Here is a 22,673-nt window from a genome sequence, read left to right as displayed (position 1 = left end):
GCATTGTTCTTTTATATTTTTTTTTATTGACGTGGATATTGATTTTTCCTGATAAAACTAGCACAGTAGAGGACATAGTCAAAGGCTAAATAATTCATGAAACGTTTTATGCTGGCTGGTTTTAATGATATTTTGAAAATGTTCATAAATATAAATTTCATAGAAAAAAAAGTTCAAATATAGCTCATTTTTACCATTATCTATGTATAACGACATTTAATTGTATTGATCTTCGGGATGTCTCGTCCTCTTGTCTTGATTAAACTCATTCTTGCTCATCAGAAGTTTCGTGTTTTTGACCGTGTTTGCTCATAAATATAAATCGCAAAGAACGTAATGTCTCTTTAATATGATGATAACATATTGGCATACTATAAATCAAGTATGAAAGTAAACAGTTCATTTCACCGTTTCAGACATAATTTGTAAATTACTCTTAAATTTCCAATCAGGGCACTGTACAATATCGATAACGAATAGATAGAACACGAAATTAAGGTTCCGTGAACGCGTAACAGTGGTGCACATGCACTGTGTGGTGGACGCTTTAATGCATGGATCCAGATTTTTTTCTGAAAATTCTTCTTTCCCCCTGAGGGGAACTAGACATATAAAGCCACAAAGTTTCAGTCTTTTACAGGAAATTACATCAAACCTCAGGGGAGGATCTGGATGCTCGCTTGACTTTGCCTGTTTGTCTGCCCGTCTGTCTGTCCGTGTGTCTGTCTGTCCGTCTGTCTGTCTGTCTCTCCGTCTGTCTGTCTGTCTGTCTGCCCTTCTGTCTGTCTGTCCGTCTGTCTGGGTGGGTGGAGACATTTACACTGCTATGTTTGATTTACGTACATTTTGAGAGTATTTCTAAAACAGTGCCAAAATGGTCATACATTCATCTCTTATTTAAAGAATCTACAAGTTTCATTTTATTTTCCGTTTACAAAATAGGGTTCAATATTAATGAATCTCTGTCCTCTTAATTCACAACCGTTACGACCTCCGATATTATAAAAGCACGCCGAAAGGGTGACGCATTTTGGATCTCTCGACGCTTTCCTGCATTGCTTTTTTTGCCATTTGAAATATAACCGTTCGCGTCTCTAGGGATTTATTGAAACGACATCACATAATCATTTCTTCCTAGGGTTTTTATACTGCTACAACGGCGTATTCGTAACATTTTGACTTACATGTAGGCCTAGTACAAAAAAATAAAATAAATTGTTTGCATGAATCAAATAGTAAATCGTAAAGACGATGTAGAATTGAAAAATCGTTCCTACGATTTAGTTGATCATATAAATCTACGCTTTGAAAAATAGCATCTACAGATACAGTAACGATTTAAGGATGTACGCTACACCAGAGAAATTTGATGTAGATGAAAAGTGGAGGATATGTACAACAATATTTTGAATTTGAAAATTTTCAAATTTACTTTATTTTGTCAAAAAATACAGTTTTAGTAGAAGGTAATCTGAAAAAAATTTAAAACCCCTACTGGACTCGAACATGCGACCTACAGTTCAGTAGTCGGTATTCTAACCTACTGATCTACTCGGCTAGGTATTTAAATGGAAAAGGAAAAGTTTAATATTGCTGATATTGATTTTTTTCCATCTATGTTTTTATAGGAAGTCAGCCAATATGACGATGTAGAGTACTACCTTAAAAGAAAATCGCATAAAGGATTTACTTCCTTATTCTAGACAGACGTACCTTAATACCTTTACTGCAGGTAAATACAAACGTATGTGTACATACATGTACTAAACACGAATTACATCACCACGATCTCCAGAAATCATTTCTGATTCACGTACATGTGCGCGTCTCTTGATGTTTGAAATTGGGCGGGGGGGGGGGGGGGGGGGGGGGTTACCGTCTGAGTCTGTGATGAATTTCATGTTTGACTGAAATGTAAATTGCTTAGGTCACGATAAAAGTGTATTAAACTTGTATCAAGGTTATTTGGCCGACATCAATAAGGTCACTGGAAAATATCTTTATATTTAAATTCTCCATTTCCTGTAAGTGCTGCAGTTAGAATTACCTAATCATCCCTCAAGCAGTAAGCAGTTTATGAATTTAAATGTTCAAACGGAAATACAGACATACGAAAACACGGTTACAGAGCGAGAGTTGACAGTCCCTGTTACAGATCGGTCTATATTACCCTCTAAATGTCGTACACAGCCTCCGGGTTATGAACTCCCTGAAACCATATCTTAGTTTTTCACAATCATATATCCTTCCTTGATTTTATAGAAGTGAAACTTAGATCAGTAGCGGCCTTCCCCCGTTGTTTTTATTATTATTATTATTATTTCGTTAGGACTGACGGATGCTGGTCCTTTTCCGCAATATTGTGCAATCAACACGTTCTAGAGGGGTCACATGGTTTCCAACCCCTCCCCTTCAGGTGGTTATTATCACATCATTTATGTTGACGACCGCTCGGACACGTGGGTTTCCTCCGGTTACTCCGGTTTCCTCCCTCATACATGACCCCCTAGCGCAAACATCCGTGCATCTAAACACCCCATTGGGAATAAGCATTTGGGGTTTCATGGTATTTATGTACATGCATATTTATATTATAGTATATACCGAATAAACATTTATATTGTATTCATCAATTAGTAAAGATAACGAGGGTAAAATCACTGGAGTGTAAATATACAAAAATGTACACGAGAAAACCGGAAATGTAGGCAGGTTTCAATTGGTGGATGATTGGATTGATGGAGGAATGGATTAGTGAATGGATTGGTGAATAGATGGATTGGTGGATGAATGGATTAGTGGATGGATTGGTGAATAGATGGATTGGTGGATGAATGGATTAATGAATGGATTGGTGAATAGATGGACTGGTGGATGAATGGATTAGTGGATGGATTGGTGAATAGATGGATTTGTGGATGAATGGATGGATTGGTGAATAGATGGATTGGTGGATGAATGGATTAGTGGATGGATTGGTGAATAGATGGATTGGTGGATGAATGGATTAGTGGATGGATTGGTGAATAGAGGGATTGGTGGATGAATGGATTAGTGAATGGATTGGTGAATAGATGGATTGGTGGATGAATGGATTAGTGGATGGATTGGTGAATAGATGGACTGGTGGATGAATGGATTAGTGGATGGATTGGTGAATAGATGGACTGGTGGATGAATGGATTAGTGGATGGATTGGTGAATAGATGGACTGGTGGATGAATGGATTAGTGGATGGATTGGTGGATGATTGGATTGATGGAGGAATGGATTAGTGGATGGATTGGTGAATAGATGGATTGGTGGATGAATGGATTAGTGAATGGATTGGTGAATAGATGGACTGGTGGATGAATGGATTAGTGGATGGATTGGTGAATAGATGGATTTGTAGATGAATGGATGGATTGGTGAATAGATGGATTGGTGGATGAATGGATTAGTGGATGGATTGGTGAATAGATGGATTGGTGGATGAATGGATTAGTGGATGGATTGGTGAATAGATGGATTGGTGGATGAATGGATTAATAGATGGACTGGTGGATGAATGGATTAGTGGATGGATTGGTGAATAGATGGACTGGTGGATGAATGGATTAGTGAATGGATTGGTGAATAGATGGACTGGTGGATGAATGGATTAGTGGATGGATTGGTGAATAGATGGACTGGTGGATGAATGGATTAGTGGATGGATTGGTGAATAGATGGATTGGTGGATGAATGGATTAGTGAATGGATTGGTGAATAGATGGACTGGTGGATGAATGGATTAGTGGATGGATTGGTGAATAGATGGATTCGTGGATGAATCGATTAGTGGATGGATTGGTAAATAGATGGATTGGTGGATGAATGGAAGGAGGGATGAATATGGAGCCATTTACATTTCATGAAACTTGAATTAATCTCGGGCAAAATCTGGGACGTTTACTTCCTCAGAATAATTGTGTCGCGTGAGAATTCCTCGGGATAATCATGTCGCGTGAGAACAGGCTGCTTCTCATTAGTAAGTATTTACAGTCACCATTATTTTCTCTGAATTCTCGAGGGGGGGCTCTGTGACATGCAACATAAAAGACGAATGGGTATAAATGATTAGTGTACTGTTTTTGCCGATATAGAGTGTGGTTACCGAGGCAACCCCCCCCCCCCTTTCGTCCCTTTTTATTGAAAAATTATAATTGGCAGAAATAAACATTGTTTTACACATTGTTTTATCGATTGAAGTATTCTTAATATCAAAACTAGAGCGACTGAATGCTATATTTAGAGGTATTTTGACATTTGCATATCTTTCAATCATTTGTTTTACAATCGACAATCTAATTAAAATTAGATCTTGGATCCGCTCGCATACTCGCTACACAAACATCTAAAAACATCCCATAAAGGGTCATGTCAGAGGTCAAATTCGGTATCACTCTAGATTTATCGGCTTCAACAAACATTCAATGATTTTGCCAGCGGTGATTTCATTGGTCAATCGAATTTGACCTCTGACGTGACCCTCTACGGGATGTTGTTAGATGTTTGTGTAGCGAGTATGCGAGCGGATCCAACATCTAATTTTAATTAGATTGTACAATCGAATGATTATATTACACACTTTGATTGAAAATACATGACACGTAAAACTGATTATCAACTGCTACTCTGTTCTTTTTAACACATATGCGGCTAATGACAAGGAATGGCGCTCAGCTTCAAAGGCCAGGTTTAATTAAATTATGTCCCTTTAATTCTAATTTCTATTCTCGTTCTGTTTATTTTATATGAATGTTTAAATTGTATAATCCTTATATTTTCACTGCCTTTAAGTTTGCATCAAACCTGTAAGATTTTTATGCTCGACCGCGTCTCTACTTCCTGCGCTCGCACAAACGGTAGCACCTTCAATATATTCTGGATTTTCACACTTCTCCCCTCACTTTGTGGGTTGGGGGGGGGGGGGTGTTGCAATTTCAATATTTTCTAGATCCACCCCAGATTTGTGTCGCGTTGAATTACCTTTAATTGATTTATGTAGAATCCTGTAAATGCGCAATAGTTATACAAATGAACACATCTTTTGATAACTGGCATCACGTGATTTAATTCATGGGAAACTGCTGGACCCAGACTGGGACCGAATACCCGAACACACCTCTATTTAAGATTTTGTATAAAGTTTAAAATGTATATGAAAACTACCAACTTTAAATATATATGAAAACTACCAAACGTTTGATCCCTAACATATGGTCTGCATAATCGGTCGATTTCGTAATACAGACTTGCATCAGATGTTTTGTAAGCGGAACTAGACTATAAGTGCAATTCCATCAATTCTGCTTCAAAAATCAATATCTTTGTCTGGAGAAGGCCTAACGTGACGTAACCCCCGTTGATCGAAAATGTTTCAAAATATATTCTTTCAATTCATGTGTCTTTCCTTCCAAAATTTATTGGAAAAAACCTGTTTTCTTCTCTAAAGATAGTAACTGTATGAAGTATTTCGCATTTCATTGCTTAATGAGAACTAATTAATACTAAATTAGAAATTGCACATTTAGCTGTTTGATCGATACAATACATGTTGCTATGGGAACCAAAGACATTTTTCATTTTTTAAAGTAAAGTAAAAGCGAGTTCTTCTGGGGTGAAATGTGGAATCTTGCGACAGGAATTAATTTTTCATAATTTTTTGCGACACTGGATCTGCCAGTATTGAGACTACATTACACATCATTTTATAGTCCATAATGAAATAGTGACCCATTTTTCACTATCTTTTATTACCCCTATATGACCGCAATTGGAAGGGTCACACAGGTATAGATTGGTATCACGACAAATTAAGGTAACTTTGGTCATTCGACATTGTTGAGCATACTGATTTTGAATTTTGTCGTATTTCATTTTCACAAGACGATTTTCTTCTAGGAAACAACTTTATGTAATTAGTTTTGAATGTAATTTCACGCCTGCGTTACAGCTGTTACTTATGCTGGCTGATTTGTGTCACTGACTACAAAACTATAATTAGCCACTATTCGCCCCGAAATAACGAAAAGACGACAGAACGAAAAAATCAGCCACCATAGTTACATTCATGTAGTCTACGTGTGGTGGTATTTTACAAGTTTACATGTAAATCCGTAGATTTTTTTTTACTTGTACAAATCATGTGAATGTTTCGCTGTATATCTATACTACAATAATCTCTCTCTCTCTCTCTCTCTCTCTCTCTCTCTCTCTCTCTCTCTCTGCAGCAATCTGAAAAAAATATAGATCGACCGATCACTAAATGCAAAGTCGATATGCTTTTCTCAGCACTATACATGGATATCCTAATTTTTATGTATCCAATGTTCATGAAAACCATTTCCTCGTGAATGCACTGCCGTGTGTACATTGCACATTTGAATCATGATAGATATACTACGTCTGTTTTAACGGCTGAGAATCCCGACAGAAATGAAAGTAGAATGAAAACATATCAAATTGATAAATCATTTTTGAAAATACATGAGGTTATGAACTGCAACACTTCATGACGTCATAATGAACTGTATCTTGATTTTTCTGTTTGTCAGATGCAGTTAGCGGTGGTTGCTTTTGTGCTTCTTAAAGGTGAGAAATTTGAATATTTCTATAACCCCCAGTAAAATGTTTTTGGTTTTTATTTGAGTTCTTGATAAAGCGGTATCGGGTGAATTTTCAGCTACGGCAGTCCTGTTTTTAGGCATTTTAGCAACTTTGTAGGATAAACACATTTTGAAAATATTTTGTGTTTGTAATTCATGATTTTTATAGGAACCTGACATGTTTATATAAAATGATAAATTTCATGACAAAGGAGTCAAAGTTTACCTTAAACAGCCTAATAGCGCAATTAATCAGATAGATAGGGGGAAAACACAAATTAAAAAAATTACCTGACTTTTAAAACATTAATTCCCCGATTTGATTTTAATTCAGTGGGGTTTATTTAATGGCAATCTCTCTCTCTCTCTCTCTCTCTCTCTCTCCTTACAAAAGTCAAATATTAACAACCGATTGGTTATAAGTATAATTTGAGTCTTAGATGTTGTGGTTTGAATAGAGTTCCCAATTTCCCTTGGAGTCGCCATTTTTTAAAGTCATTTGTGATCCACCACCATTATTCATGAGAAAAAAATGTGATGGGTCACAAATCCTTGACTTAGGAAGATGTAGATTCAGGAAAGTATGACAACCTTCGGGTCTTAGATTAAATGTCATGATTCGGTCTGCCCTTATGTCGAGAGACCGCAATATCGGAATATTGTATTGATTTATACATACAATTGTATATTAAGTGTAAAAACGAAATAAAGGAATCTTCCCCATGAGATAGTAATTATTCTAATTGTCAAGATGCAATCATGATTAAGGAAAAGTTATAGACAACAAGAGGCATGCTACGTTTGCACTGTAGAGGTATTTCGTGATAGTTTTGTGGCAAAAGAAACCTACAAGATTCAACAACTATTGTCCCAGAAGTACGAGAGAAAATTCACACTGCCGGTTCCCCGGATGTGCACTCTGTACAATATGAAAGAAAATATCATTTTAAATTTAATCCAATCTTTTTACGTGCATTGGATTCGGCGTATGTGTAAAGGGAAAATATAAACTTTCATAGAAAGGAATAAATTATCTTAGCATGATGTATTGTGAGCCTTTCAATCGGTTTACATCCGTTTGTGGAAATTATACATTTTTAATGAAATTCTGTACCATTCATTCATTATTATTTTAAAAATCACCTGTATAACGAGGGTAGCTGCGTGTTGTATCTGGTTTTTCTGGCATGATTACAGGTATTCTTGTGCAGTCACTTTGTCAAGACGGCTGTTGTGAGTCTGACCCAAGATGTACAGATTTTGATTTTATCATGGTAGCCTGCCTCGATTCCGCTCAAGCTGGTATCTGTCCCGTGACCTGTAAAACATGTTCCTCTTCCCAAACTACCACAGTTCCATCCGTCACGTTACCAGTGACGACCTCAGCTCCCTGCCAAGACACAAATCCCACATGTTTTGATTTTGATTTCATTATGACTGGGTGCCGCGACCCGGATCAAGCGCAGCTTTGCCCACAAATGTGCGGGTTGTGTTCCGTTGTGTCAACCACAACTCTCTTACCCACCACAACAACACTTGTTTGTGAAGAGACGGACCCTCGCTGTGTAGAATTTGACTTTCTAATTACTGCGTGTCTCGATAGCGAAAAAGCAAAGATCTGTCCGAAAATGTGTGGCTTGTGTTCACCGGAAGCAACGTCACAGACAAATGTCCCAACAACAACAGCTCTGACAACGACACAAGGCACCACGACACTTTCCTCACAGTGTGTGGACACTGACCAGAGATGTTTGGAATTTGAATTCATTATGTCTGTTTGTCTGGATAATCAACAATCACAGACTTGTCCCAGAGCATGTGGACTTTGTACTGACTTAACAACAACATCAACAACACCACCAACCACACCGCCAACAACAACAACAGTAGCCCCTACAACCACCCTAACATGTGTGGACACAGACCCACGATGTTTAGAATTTAATTTCATAATCACAGCTTGTTTGGACCCGGTCCAATCAAAACTCTGTCCACAAATATGTCAACTGTGCTGAATTTTGGACTATTACAATTTTAAAGTTTCAGATCGAATTTGTTAAAGGGGTTATTGTTTAATTGCATGTGTAAATGTTTGTAGAAGCAATCTGATTCCAAAGGAGCTGATGTATGTACATGTATGAGAAATTTTAACATTTTCAGTTACTGATTTTGTTTGGTTATAAACTTTTGGAATTAAAGAAAAATATGCTGTGATTCTCTATATCTCGCTTAAAACAAAATTTTTAAAATAAAAAAACCTATATTTCGGGGTTTTTTTTTTTTTTTTTTTTTTTGGTTTTTTTTTTTTGGTTGTTTTGTTTTTCTTTTCTATATAGTTTGAAAATTCAGTTAAGTACCGCTCCCGATCAAAACTGATAGAAATTCGACATTTTACATAGTTTTCCGATTACAATGTTTCATGCTACTACTATTTAATGATTCCTATCGGGCTTGCTTCAAATTTGAAAAATCGCAATATTTTTTTTAAGTTTAGCCATTTCATTTTAATTTATTTTTTAAAATTTTGTCCGATATATCTTTTTTTTTCTAACTGACATGTTTTTTAGGTGATCCCAAGGTAAAATGTATGTCGCCGACCAGACATTTCCCAAGCATTTCACTTCGGATTCGTCAGTGGAGTAAACATTTCCAACCCGTGTTCAACACTAGTGTTATGAAATATCACGTTTTTTTTTAAACTCGAGCAATTCGTGTAACTCAAATTGTTCAATCAAACGTGCCCTTCTCGTTCAAGTACTTCTTGATCATAGTATATAGTTTAAATGTTTTATTTACGTGTTATTCATTACCTAATCCAAACGTTTCAAAGACGTTTGAAGTTTCAAGGGATCTCGGGGGAATTGAAGATGATTGCTAGTTTGATAAATATTTGAGTTAAACGTAAACATGTTTTCTGTTTGCAATGACTAAAGAACAGAATAAGTTTTGGGACATGCTGCTAAAAATTGAAAGTTTATCTAATCATGTATTTCATTGGGGAAAAAATTATCGGACACTTGGTCTGGCCAACAACTGATATTGATCGGACCAAAACAAAAATTACCGGACATTTGCCAATGTCCCACGGACCTTCGGAATCACTGCAAAATTGGTATAAAGTGCTTATGTGTAAAACACTTAAATAACATCTTCTTTAGTGCTATATATGATACTAAATTGAAAGTAGATAGATATTTAAAAAGAACAGGTAGTCCTTTACCAAAATAGTAAACTTGATGATCCCAGGGGTAGGGGTTTTTGTATCGAGGTGGGATCAAAATGGTCAGTTATTAAATCTGTGAACAATAGACATTTTTAACTTCTTCTTGGTAACTTTCATTCCAATTCGTTTCAAATTTGGTATGAAACACATGTGAAACAAGGGGAACATGAATTGTAAATTTTAGGATTCCTGCACCCCTGGGACCTTAGGGGTGGGGCAAAACTGTCCAAAATTGACTAATTTTCAAACACTTATTAAAATAACATCTTTCTTAGTGCTATTGCTACTACATTGAAAGTAAATAGATATTTAGAAAGAACAGGTAGCCTTTTACCAAAATTGTAAATTTGATGATCCCAGGGGTAGGGGTTTTGGTATCGGGGTGGGGCCAAAATGGTCAGTAATTAAATGTGTGAACAATAGACATTTTTAATTTCTTCTTGATAACTATCATTCCAATTCTTTTCAAACTTAGGATGTAACATATTTGGAACAAGGAGAACATAAATTGTAAATTTCAGGATTCCTGCACCCCTGGGGCTTTAGGGGCGGGACAAAAGCTGCCCAAAATTGACCCAATTTTCAAAAATCGTTTTCTCGAGAACCACACACATGTAAGAAAAACTAAATGCATAGCGACGTAGAGCAGGAAGGCCTCTGCCAAAATTGTAAATTTCATGATCCCCGGGGTAGGGGTTCTGACCCCAAGGTGGGGCCAAACTTTGTATATAGTGCTAAATGGATAGAGCAGGTAGTCTTTAACCAAAATTGTAAATTTGATTTTCTCCAGAGTAAGGGTTCTGACCCCCCCCCCACCCCCCAGGTTGGGGCCAAACTTAGTTTATAGTATGTATGTGTAAGTTTGCTGATACTGTATAAAATCTAAATGCATACTTAGGAATAGCAGAAAAGGATGTACCAAAAAAAAATGGTGAATTTCATAACCCATGGTATGACTTTAGGATTAGTCATATCTTTTGATGTTTTAATGTTAATACACCTATTATTTAAAGCCTTTCATCATTGTATGCACTTTTGAGGGAAGTGAAGTTTTAAGAACACATCTTGTTTATACTGTTGCTGAACATTAATTCAGAACAGATCTTTTTCTTCTAGATTTCATAGCCCATGAAAGTAGTGATACTTTTTCACTGGTTATCAGGTGACCGATGAGGCCTGTGGGCCTCTTGTTTAAACCGTATGTATAAAGAATTTTAACAAAAAAAAAAAGGTTTTCAATTTCTATAAATTTTATATGTAATAATTTAAAAACTTAGAACGATTTGATATACAATTACTGAAAACTTGTATGGTGAAATAATGACAATACAATATTTATATAGCACCCTTTTCATACAACATGTACGCTCAAAGGTGCTTTACAATGCATATTATATACCTTTCAATAGAATGTTATACACATAATACATAGAAAATAAATATCTACATATGAAGTATTTATAATGCTCAACTCAACTCTGAATGAAAAAAAATAATGGATACCCACTTCTACCCTGGCCCGGGGTTGGAATCGCCACCTGGGAATCTTCCTAGCAGCACATGACAAGCACGCTGGATTGATTGATTGTTGTTTAACGACCCTTTCGAGAATATTTCACTCATATGGAGACGCAACCACTGACGGTGAAGGGCTGCAAATTTAGGCCTATGCTCAGCGGTTATGGCCTTTGAGCAGGGAGAGATCTTTATCATGCCACACCTGCTGTGACACGGGACCTCGGTTTTTGCGGTCTCCTCCGAAGGACTGCCCTATTTAGTTGCCTTCTACGACAAGCAGGGGGTACTGAGGACCTATTCTAACCCGGATCCCAATGAAAGCCTTTTTACGCAGTCATTGAAAATGATAATCAGGTTGTTACCTGACGTAAATTTAAGAGGGTCCTGCATTTTAAGTCGTTTTATACATAGTAGCACACGGGTTGCAATTCACTCTTAAATAAGCATACTGTAAATTACATCTTATTCGCGGAGAAATCACTTACGCGTTATCTCGCGAGACTAGTCATTCCCCCAAAAATTAAGTTCTCGCGAATAAAATCTTACATACAATGTATAAAACTTTTAAGCAATGACTTGTGACAGTTGCGGAAGTTAAGTCTTGTGAATGAATACATTACTGTAGCCATGCGAAAATAAGTTCTCGCGAAATAAAGGTGTTTTCTACAAATTGAAAGGGTTTGTCTGTGCATATTGTCGCTTCTTGTCTACGATATGTGCCGTCTTAAATTAGGAAAACGGGTGGTCTCGACAATATTGCCGTTGGTAACAAGAAATCTATATACAAGATATGAAAGCTCTTTCTCAAATAGTTCAGGAGATATTGAATAGGTAAGATTTTTATGAAAATATGAAAATAAGGTCAAACTTCCAGATCACAAGGTCATATACTAAAATATAACAAGGTCTTATCATAAAGAATCTATGCAAAATATATGAAAGCTTTTCTTTAAATAGATCAGATTTAGATCAGGTTTTTAAAACAAGTGGGTAAAGGTCGCAAAATTAAATACAATTGCATCACAAACCTTGTCATAAAGAATCTGTACACAAAATATGAAAGCTCTAACTTGTTTAGTTCTAAGATATTTTAACAGGTTACGTTTCCTTGGAAGTAGGCCAAATTCCAAGGTCACAGTATGAAATGAAAAGTCTCGCCATAAAAAATCTATATACATGTACAAAATATGAAAGATCTATTATAAATAGTTCTCGAGATATTCAAAAGGTCAGATTTTTATTAAAGGGACATTAGTTGTCATTTTTTCATCAAAAACTTAATTCAAAGAATATTGCCCCCATCTTATATATTTCAGTAATAAACTCAGTATTTAATGATTTCAAACACTTTATCCTCCAAACAGGCAAATGAATATGGATTAAATAATTATGGTCTTGCAAGACAGCAATTCTTCCTTATATTTTTCTTTGCACTAAAAGTGGTTATCTAACGTGGTTTTATTAGGTCTCTCTTCATTTTGTACAAAATAAATGTTTTATTAGTCATTAAGGTCAAACTTCCAGGTCAGGGTCATAGTGCATTACATGAACGATCTTTCCATACATAATGTATATATACAAGATATGAAAGGCCATCATTTTAACAAACTAGAATCTACACTATGTCAGGAAGCTTTCGCATAAATTTGAACTTTTCTGACCCAGTGGTTATCGAGAAGTTTAAATGACCCCACACTATTTTTTTTTTTTTTTTTTGCATTCTTGTGATTATCTCCCCTTTCGTGGGGACATGGACCTTGAATCCACTTCACCCATGGATGATTTGTACCAAGTTTGATTAAATTTGGCCCAGTGATTCTGGAGATGAAAATATAAAAAGGTTCACAGACAGACGGACGGACAAAGGTGATCAGAATACCTCACTTGTGCTTTCAGCTCAGGTGAGCTTAAATAAAGAATAAGCTGAGACGTTTGTTTCCGCAGGTAATTAGTTAAATTCCGCGCTGGGGCGAGTGAGTATTCATATATGTATATCTAGTAGATTTCCCAGTTCTTTTGTATAATATTGCATATTTCATCACAGACGACTTTATCATCAATGATATCACACACTCCAGAAGACGAATATCTTCTTCACCGTCAATATCGAAACATTCCTTCAGATGAACACACTGACAAATTGATAAATAAATGAGAAATAACTACACACCCTTTTAAGAATTTTTAATCTTCAAAGTGAAATAATTTTGGTGTTTTTTCAATGAATAATTATTTCGTTTTCGGGGAAAAGAGACATTTGTAGTTATAGGTGCATATCCATGCAATATCACGAACACATTCTTTACTTAGCATCAACGGTCCCTCACATTCTTCTCAAACAATCAGAAATACGTAACATCAACATCATAAATATAACTTGATTTGCCAACATAGCAACATGAACCTTCATAAAATATATATATTCTCAGTACAATGAGAAAGAATGGACAGAAAAAAAAACAAAAAATGGAATTCTTCAAGTATTAAAATAATTGCTAATACAAAAGGGCGTTTACATGGACAAAAAATATCATGGATTTTGAAATGACTCGCATATCTAATAAACATCGAGAGCCGTGAGAATAAAATACTTATATTGGAAATGACCTTCCTCGTCTTTGGCGAGTTGCCTTTATGGTATATGACACGATTCTGTATATCAATCTAGACCTATTGCAGTATATGTACGAGTTTTGAAATCAACAAAACGCAAAATAACGTTACGTTTTCCGAAATCAACTAAACGCAAAATGACATCTGATAAAATGTACCCGACACCGAAAATACGACACGTTTGAAAATAATGATTTCCGATATTTCATAGAGAACAGAACATGGAGTGCGACATGGTTTTAAACGACAGACGTATTCAGGGCACACGATGATACGGTAAATCGGTCTTGTATGAAATTAAAATTAACATTGCAAAAAGATGGTGAGAAAGAACGAACATCGCTTGAATTATATATATTTTGGCTTATCAGTAACGGATCCAGCACGCCCAATACCCCCCCCCCCCCCCCCCCCATTTCTTTTCTATAGAAATACATCCAAAAACACGTTAATATTATTATTATTATTATTTTTGTTTACATCTTGGGAACTTCACTTCATGGGCCCCCACCAGGGCTTCACCCTAAACCCTCTGGGAATTCAATACCCCTAACCTTTTCCTCCAGAAATTTCTAGATCCGCCCCTGCATATCAATGGCTACATGTACAATGACCTCACTCTGGTGGCACTGTGAGAAGTTACAGATATATTTGGTAGGCACTTGCAACAAATACAAAATGTTCCTCTATGACATAAAAAAAGCTTTTAAATATAATCTGAGGTACACGCACATTAGTAAAAAAGCATAAAATGACACACTCATTTGCAGAAACTCAAGATCTCCAACATTGTTATAAACATTAATAACAGGTATATAATTTGGTTGAATATTGATTTCATGCCCTTCTTCATTTACTATTTGATATTAAATAAAAAAATGTCTCCATAATAGCCCTCACCAACAAAAAAAAAAAAAAAAAGCCACAAAATTGTGCAATGAATTGACGTCATCAAGTTGTAAATTTGGAACCCCACCCCACCCCATCTTGGGATATTTTATAGTTGATTATTTTACAAAGAAATTGTCAGAAGGAATGCAGTGCACTCTAGATTTGGAGAATTTTGCGAAGCCTTTTAAAAATTAATTTTAAAATCCATGTAGATTATGTGGTTCTACTTATAACTATATACTAGTATTGCAAATGGATTTCATGTCGTATTTGTGAGACGTTGAATCTAAAAGTTTCCGTCTCATTCATTCATGCTTTCATATGTTTCATACGCTAGTCACTTAATTGGGAATTTTCCGCAGAGCAGAGCAGAAAATTAGCCCCATAACGCTTAGTGTTAACATGAGATATCATGGATGAATCTTAATCGTTGCTTTTGCTCTAGGGCAAGTGATACAAGTTTTACACATTTTTATTTTTTTTTTTTTTTTTTTTTTAGCAAAGTCATGTAATTTATCTTTATATATTCATTTTCAGTGAAACCTCGAAAATCGATGCTCACGAAAAATAACAAAATCATAGTACTAGCACTTTGTGGTTTTCTTGCTGTTGATGATAATTTGGCGTACTTAGTATAACTACACACTAGTAGGAGTCTCGAATCAAACTATACACTAGCCGTGTGAAAAGTAGATAGTTTTCCTGTATTAATCACAGCAATGATATCGCTTGGGTTACAATTTACTATTTCCATCTTGCTTTGGCCATGTTAGCTTAAGCAACAGAAAAAAAAATTGTGTGTCACAGTCCTATTACTGTTAAAACATACAAAAAGTGTGTTTCTTTTACATACATTTATCAAGTACAATAATTTCGGCAGTATTTTGCATAATAGTCAATAAATATTAATGTTGCATAATAATAACAGATCCAGGAAAATTTTCAAAGGGAGAGAAGTGCGACCCACGTTTGTACCTTTTCTGTACAAAAAAAGGGAGCTGGAGAGCCCAAAAGTGGCAAAAACTGACCAGTTTTATTAAAAATGTACAACAAAATGGGGGGGGGGTTGTAACACCCATAACCCCCTCTCCCTCCCCTCTAGATCCGCCGCTGAAATTTCCACTTTTAATCCATCAATATCAGGTACATAATTTAAAGCTATCTTATGAGGGTAAAAAATATCACACTACAGCAAAAATGCAACATCTTTTAACTTGATACATTTTGTATTGGCCTCTAACATTGGCCTGATTTATATCACTAGATCAATGCCCAAAGAACAAATTTTTATCTTTCAAAAAAATAAATAAATCGTAAATAACTTGAGTATGGAAAATTTTTCAAATCTGGTTAGAATTTGAGCAGGACTGCCCACAGATACAGTGTAGCAAAAATGAGTGTTTACATCCTACTGTTCAAAAATACGATCACTGTCACACTGGATCTGTCACACATAACTAAAGGAATAAACTAACCAACAGGAAATTCCATCAAAATATCTAGTTCTTCTGAAATTCTCCTCTACTTGTAATGTCATCAAAATCACGTGTTTATCAGGTGTTTGTAAAATGTAACAATGACATCAAAATCATGTGTTTATCAGCTGTTTGTAAACGGTAACAATGACATCAAAATCACGTGTTTATCAGCTGTTTGTAAATGGTAACAACCATATCAACATTTCATCAGTGCAGGGATTGTTTTCATTTCCTGATGTTTTTTGTTTTTATCTGTTTAAGATTAGTCACAAACATAGTAGTGTTTATAGAGTTTGGATTGGTGGAACATGAATTATACTTGCATTATAGTAATCTCATAACTCCCATGATGTACCGAAGCAATCTAACAGATTTCTTTGGTCAAAAATAAAATGTGACAAAAACAATAGAGAAATAACGCAATAATTTGAAAATAGATACATGTGTTTGCTACAAGTGTGAAAATACTCGCTGGATTTTTCAACTCTTCATTACTGCGAGTGTGAATATTACAAAGCAAGTCAGAAAATGTAAAGTTACAGTGAATTTTTCATCAAGAATAGGACATCATTGGATCTGACCATGTTCAGGTAGAGTGTACCCATCAGAAGAATTCTGGGGGTATTATTGGGGGAGAGAATGAGGGGGTGGGATATATCTCCGCCTCCATCCAACCCTATTTATCTACCCCCCACCCCCTTTTCCTTTAAAATTTTGAGTAAACTACTTTTGACTGAGAGATAGTCTATCATCACAAAGTTCCAGATATGGCACCTAGCTGAGGTCTAAATTTTCTACAGGACATCTATAAATAGAACATATTGACTACAATAAAAAAATAACCTTCTAAACAGGTTAAATAATGATACTCAAAGTATTTTGTTTTTGTGATAGCAGATAATATTGTACTGAGTCTTACTTATCCTATAACAATATAATACTACATCTAAGTCACTCTCTACCGTTCTACAATCCCGGATATACACAGAAACATTCTGCTCTCTCAAAATCAATGCATATAAAAATCTTTTCTAAGTTGTATCAAAATGTAAAATTATATACTGTCTTTTTTTTTTACCCGTTCAAAATAACATACCTGCTCACTAGCACACATCTAGTTCTCTGAAGATAAATTTGACCTTGGACTCCGGCGATTTGATTTACCATACAAGAACTGGTGTGTTGATATTGGCAATCACTTTAAATATTAGTATTATCAGGACATGTACTACAGGTACTCACACTTTCATCATACAAATTCAAAGCTCATTCAACAAATTTATGTACCAAAAAAATACTATGCTTTGGTCAAACTAATAATGTATACATTGAAGACACAATCACAATAAAATATGCATTTTTTAAAATACCGGTACGTGTACAAGAAAATCATTTAAAACGCACAATACTCGTTTCAACTATCAATCTGCCTATTAATCGAATTCCAGGGCAACTTCAACACACCAGCCAATCTACAGGTACCAATACTTATCAAGAGCTTCATCCAAAGTCACTATGTGGATTGACACTTACATCCAGCAAAAACTTAAAATGTAGCTTGAATTAGACTTGAATATGTTCAGCAAAAACTTCAAATGAAGCTTGAATTAGACTTGAATATGTCCTGTAAAACCTTAAAATGAAGCTTGAATTAGACTTGAATATGTCCAGCATAACCTTCAAATGAAGCTTGTATTAGACTTGAATATGTCCAGCAAAAACTTAATATGAAGCTTGAATTACACTTGAATATGGTGCTATGTCTGGCTGGGGTCATGACCATTTGATGTTGTAACCTTTCCATCCTGGGGGAGGGGAGAGGTAGATTCTCTGACCTCTATACATGAAACTGACCACTCCATTGTATGCAACCCGAGGAACTCCGGCCTACAAGACAATCATCCATTAATATATACGTGTAAGTTGACAAAACTGATGATAGAGAGTACACTCATAATTTCCATTCTGTTCACTGCACAGTCAGCATTCTGTGTTCTAATCTCTATACATAATGCGTTGTATAATTAATCTGGTCCACACCCCCGCCACTCCTTGATCACTCGTCCCAAAACAAGTGATCAAAGAGTGGCGGGGGCGGGGACCAGACTAGTGTATAATTTGTTTTGCTTCCATTCATTGTGGAACACTGTCATACAATTCAGTCCCTGTAATTATTTCGATAACACTCTGTTGTCATGAGAAACAGAGAAAAAGGTTTTTCTCTTTCAATAATTTCTATTATTTCGTTGACTAATAATGAAAACAGCATATCATCTTGTTCCTATCTAAAGCAAAAGTGAAAGCAACATATTTTGTCTCAGCCCAAACATCAAAAGTGAAAACAAAATATATTTTTTGTTCCAGTCTATAAACCAAAATTAAAATTAATGTATATTGTATTTCGGTTCAGCTTATAACCAAAAATTGAAAGTAATATATTTTGTTTTCAGTATGACATATAAAATGAAAGTGAAAGTAACCTTGAAATCATCCATGATCCCCAGTTTCTTGGCAGTGGATTTATATTCGTCCTTTGTGGAGTAAAGGATTTTTAAGGCCTTCATGTTCGACCTATGACCTGACATGGCTTCCGCTACTGTCACTTCTGGCGTGTCTTTTACCAACTTTGTAAAATATGTATCATATTTATCCTGTGAAAATATGAAAATATCCAATGTATAGAATGAAAATATTTCCATGCAGAGTACGAATGATCACCATGTACACATATAGAAAAATTAAAAAGTACAACAAAATTTGAACAAACTTGAACCTACACTAAGTCAGAAAGCTTTCATGTAAATCTCAGCTCTTCTGGCTCATTGGCTCTTGGGAAAGATTTTCCCTATATATTTCTATGTAAAACTTTCATCCCCTATTGTGGCCCCAATTAACCCCCGGGGGCCATGATTTGAATAAAATTGATTCTACACTATGTCAGAAAGCTTTCATACAAATTTCAGCTCTTCTGCCTGATTGGTTCTTGAGAAGAAGATTTTTAAAGATTTTCCCTATATATTTCTATGTAAAACTTTGATCCCTATTGTGGCCCCAATCTACCCCCGGGGGCCATGATTTGAACAAACTTGAATCTACAATGTCAGGAAGCTTTCATGTAAATTTCAGCTCTTCTGGCTAATTGGTTCTTAAGAAGAAGGTTTTTAAAGATTTTCCCTATATATTTCTATGTAAAACTTTGATCCCTATTGTGGCCCCAATCTACCCCCGGAGGGCATGATTTGAACAAACTTGAATCTACACTATGTCAGGAAGCTTTCATATAAATTTCAGCTCTTCTGGCTCATTGGTTCTTGAGAAGAAGATTTTTTAAACAACCCCACCCTATTTTTGTGATTATCTCCCCTTTGAAGGGGTCATGGCCCTTTATTTGAACAAACTTGAAAGCCCTTCACCCAAGGATGCTTATGGCCAAGTTTGGTTATAATTGACCCAGTGGTTCTGGAGAAGAAGATGAAAATGTGAAAAGTTTACGACGACGCCAACAACTACAGACAACAGAGAAATTTTGATCAGAAAAGCTCACTTGCGCCTTCGGCTCAGGTGAGTTAAAAATTCCTCAGAGTTCAAATTTTTCAATTAATCAACAAGATCTGAAATACTTACCTTTAATAAATATGAAAGGTCTTTCTGTGTAAAAGGCACAAATTTACTATTTAGTTTAATGAACTTCAGATGCTTTTCATAAAATAGTCCTCTGAAAAAGAAAAAAAAATTACGATAAGATATTGTAGTGCCTCACAATACGCAATTTCCGAGTTGCCCAATAGTTCTTTCCTTTTGTGGAACTTTTACGCACAGTGAGACGCAAAACATACTATCGTCCACACGCAGTGGGTACAAATGCTTATCGCTGCCTTCATATATTGCCTTAAGGCCAATTATTAGACATCATGCAACCACCCAATCTGCAGGCCCACACAATATTAGTAAGTTTATCAGCATTTAATAATGAATTAGCTCAAACAAAAATCGATAATCACCATTTTTCTTTAATTAAAATATCACTCGTGTAGAGAAATAAAAAATAATTTCATATTTAATTTAATGGCCTTATTCAAACAATACTATTCTTGATATGGTCAGTTTAATGTATACCAATGGCTGATATAAACAAAATTTACACTTTCATGACTTTTATCCGTATTTACATTGCTAGTCTATAGTATATGTATACATTTTGTATCCACCCAAGCGTTCAATAGAACACTTAACATACCTCCTTCACAGAAGAGCTGATATCTCGAAAGTTGCGTATTAAACACTGAGTCACAGTGGGTTTATCCTATTTATCGTTAACTTTTTGTGGTTACAGTGCCAAATCAAGAGTTCAAAAATGTACAAATTCTACTCATAAAGAAATTACAGATCAACAAAGCCTGACATTTTTCTTCTTCACAAATTGTAATTGTAATTAAAAGATTTATATAGCACCCTATCAACATTAGTTCTCTAAAGCGCTTTACAAATGTGAGAGAAAAGATAATATAAAATTGATGTGCACATACATGTGAATAAAATATTCATAGTGTCAGAATCAAAATAGTAATTATTATTGATATATAGCATCTAATGTAAAGATATAATTACCCTAATAACATATAAAACAGTTTAAAACAACCCTTAGGAATAATTAAATAAATAGAAAGGACATAAGTATAGTAACGAACTACAGTTCAAATAGCAACTGAAGATTGTTTTTTTTTGGGGGGGGGGGGTGTTGTTGTTGTAATCTATTAGTTTTGATTAATTCCAGTGACCCATGATTCCTATTAAAATCACTGACTGATACACTGATATTTCAAATAATTTTCAATTCAGAAACAAACCAGGGGATTCAATTTTGAGGAAAGTCTAATTTTGCTCCTTAAGTTCCTGGCTATTCCAACATCAAAATTACTGAACTAAGGAGAAATTGAGGAACATTTGAATTTCAAGGCCAGAAATTCTTTAACGCCTACAGAAATGGATATAACCTCAGTAATACAGAACAGGATTTCTCCCTCACCGATGCCTTCCTTTCATATCATACCTCCTATCACTGTTCATTTTGTTTTCAATCATTAACTAAGTATTGGAAGCTTTACTGATATCACAGAAGGTGCGAGTTTTGTGGGACTTCCAGGGCAATATTGTTTGTTTTGTATTGAAAACTCCGGTTAATATAAAATTACTCAAGTGCACTGTTGACAGAATATCTCAGTTAATGAAAAATGACACTTGCAGGGATGTGACTGAATTCCTCAGAAATCAGAGGAAAACTAGTCAAAAAGGGAGGAAAACACCTCACCCTACCTGGCAAAATATCATTTTCTGCCATATTAGATCAAACCCAGTGTTTCATTTTTTCGAAAATTGAGCAAATCAGAGGATTTCCTCTGAAAAGAGGAAAAATCACACCCCTGCACTTGTTTCCCTTTGGCCTTTTATTTCTAGTGCAGTGTAAATCTGGTTTCCATACCTTACACACCCTACACAGTTAGAATACTATATACAGTTCAAAACATTCTATATGATTGATGACCCCATACACAGTTGAAGACAACTAAAAAGTTAAATTTAAATCTATGTTCAAAAACATCCAATTGATCCGAGATACTTTTTTTTACATTGTTATAGGAACATTGTATGATAAAAATAGCTGAAAATGTCCCACACAACTGAAGACATACGTTACACTGGTAGCCACACCACACATTTACAGACATACTTTACACTTTACATTGGTATATGTCCTACACATTTACAGACATACTTTACACTTTACATTGGTATATGTCCTACACATTTACAGACATATTTTACACTTTACATTGGTATATGTCCTACACATTTACAGACATACTTTACACTTTACATTGGTATATATGTCCTACACATTTACAGACATACTTTACACTTTACATTGGTATATATGTCCTACACATTTACAGACATACTTTACACTTTACATTGGTATATGTCCTACACATTTACATACATACTTTACACTTTACATTGGTATATATGTCCTACACATTTACAGACATACTTTACACTTTACATTGGTATATATGTCCTACACATTTACAATACATATTTTACAATGGGGAAGTCCTGACTTACTTGCTGACTCCCTTCTTGCCAAACGTGCTGGTCCTACAGATTTCAGGCCGGATACAGGCCCTACCCCTCCGCTGGTCTGGATGCCTCATCCAGTCATCCCAAAAACTAAAACAAGATTATCACAAAATTTAGCTTCCAAAGGCCAAATGTCTGCCAGCGAGCCTCATCATTTTCTCTTTTGGATCCACACCTTTA

At 35.4% G+C, this 22,673-nt stretch overlaps 3 protein-coding genes across 10 annotated transcripts in view; 2 read left to right on the top strand and 1 right to left on the bottom strand.

Moving 5' to 3' along the window:
• The window catches only part of LOC125662394 (uncharacterized), a 1,158,266-nt gene that overhangs the window by 871,417 nt on the left and 264,176 nt on the right, over positions 1–22,673 (top strand). The window lies entirely within an intron of this gene.
• Positions 1,629–8,846, top strand: LOC125661730 (integumentary mucin A.1-like). 3 transcript variants are annotated; one of them, XM_048893881.2, is made up of 3 exons: positions 1,629–1,732; positions 6,582–6,618; positions 7,830–8,846. In XM_048893881.2, the coding sequence occupies exons 2-3, from the start codon at positions 6,582–6,584 to the stop codon at positions 8,645–8,647; spliced, it is 855 nt and encodes a 284-aa protein (XP_048749838.2). In that variant the 5' UTR covers positions 1,629–1,732; the 3' UTR covers positions 8,648–8,846. The 3 variants fall into 3 exon arrangements, with proteins under 3 accessions (XP_048749838.2, XP_048749839.2, XP_056002175.1); XM_048893882.2 differs by lacking the exon at positions 1,629–1,732 and adding an exon at positions 5,773–5,845; XM_056146200.1 differs by lacking the exons at positions 1,629–1,732; positions 6,582–6,618 and adding an exon at positions 5,799–5,845 and having other exon boundaries at positions 7,793–8,846.
• Positions 13,337–22,673, bottom strand: part of LOC125661706 (alpha-1,3-mannosyl-glycoprotein 2-beta-N-acetylglucosaminyltransferase-like) — a 30,757-nt gene continuing 21,420 nt past the window's right edge. For all 6 annotated transcript variants that reach the window (XM_048893832.2, XM_048893835.2, XM_048893834.2 and 3 more), the window contains exons 9-12: positions 22,479–22,583; positions 19,980–20,070; positions 18,836–19,006; positions 13,337–18,242 (exon numbers count right to left, since the gene is read on the bottom strand). In XM_048893832.2, the coding sequence (XP_048749789.2) occupies positions 18,129–18,242; positions 18,836–19,006; positions 19,980–20,070; positions 22,479–22,583 (481 nt within the window). In that variant the 3' untranslated portion in view covers positions 13,337–18,128. The remainder of the gene's footprint in view (positions 18,243–18,835; positions 19,007–19,979; positions 20,071–22,478; positions 22,584–22,673) is intronic.

Source organism: Ostrea edulis, chromosome 8 (genome assembly GCF_947568905.1).
Source record: "Ostrea edulis chromosome 8, xbOstEdul1.1, whole genome shotgun sequence".
Lineage (NCBI taxonomy): Eukaryota > Metazoa > Mollusca > Bivalvia > Ostreida > Ostreidae > Ostrea > Ostrea edulis.
This window is presented reverse-complemented; position numbering and strand designations above follow the sequence as displayed.

Excerpts from the sequence above, each read along its gene's own strand:
- LOC125661730 (XM_048893881.2), top strand. The coding sequence starts at position 6,582 with ATGCAGTTAGCGGTGGTTGCTTTTGTGCTTCTTAAAG. Across the intron at positions 6,619-7,829 it reads TGCTTTTGTGCTTCTTAAAG|GTATTCTTGTGCAGTCACTT; the intron begins GTGAGAAATTTG and ends GCATGATTACAG.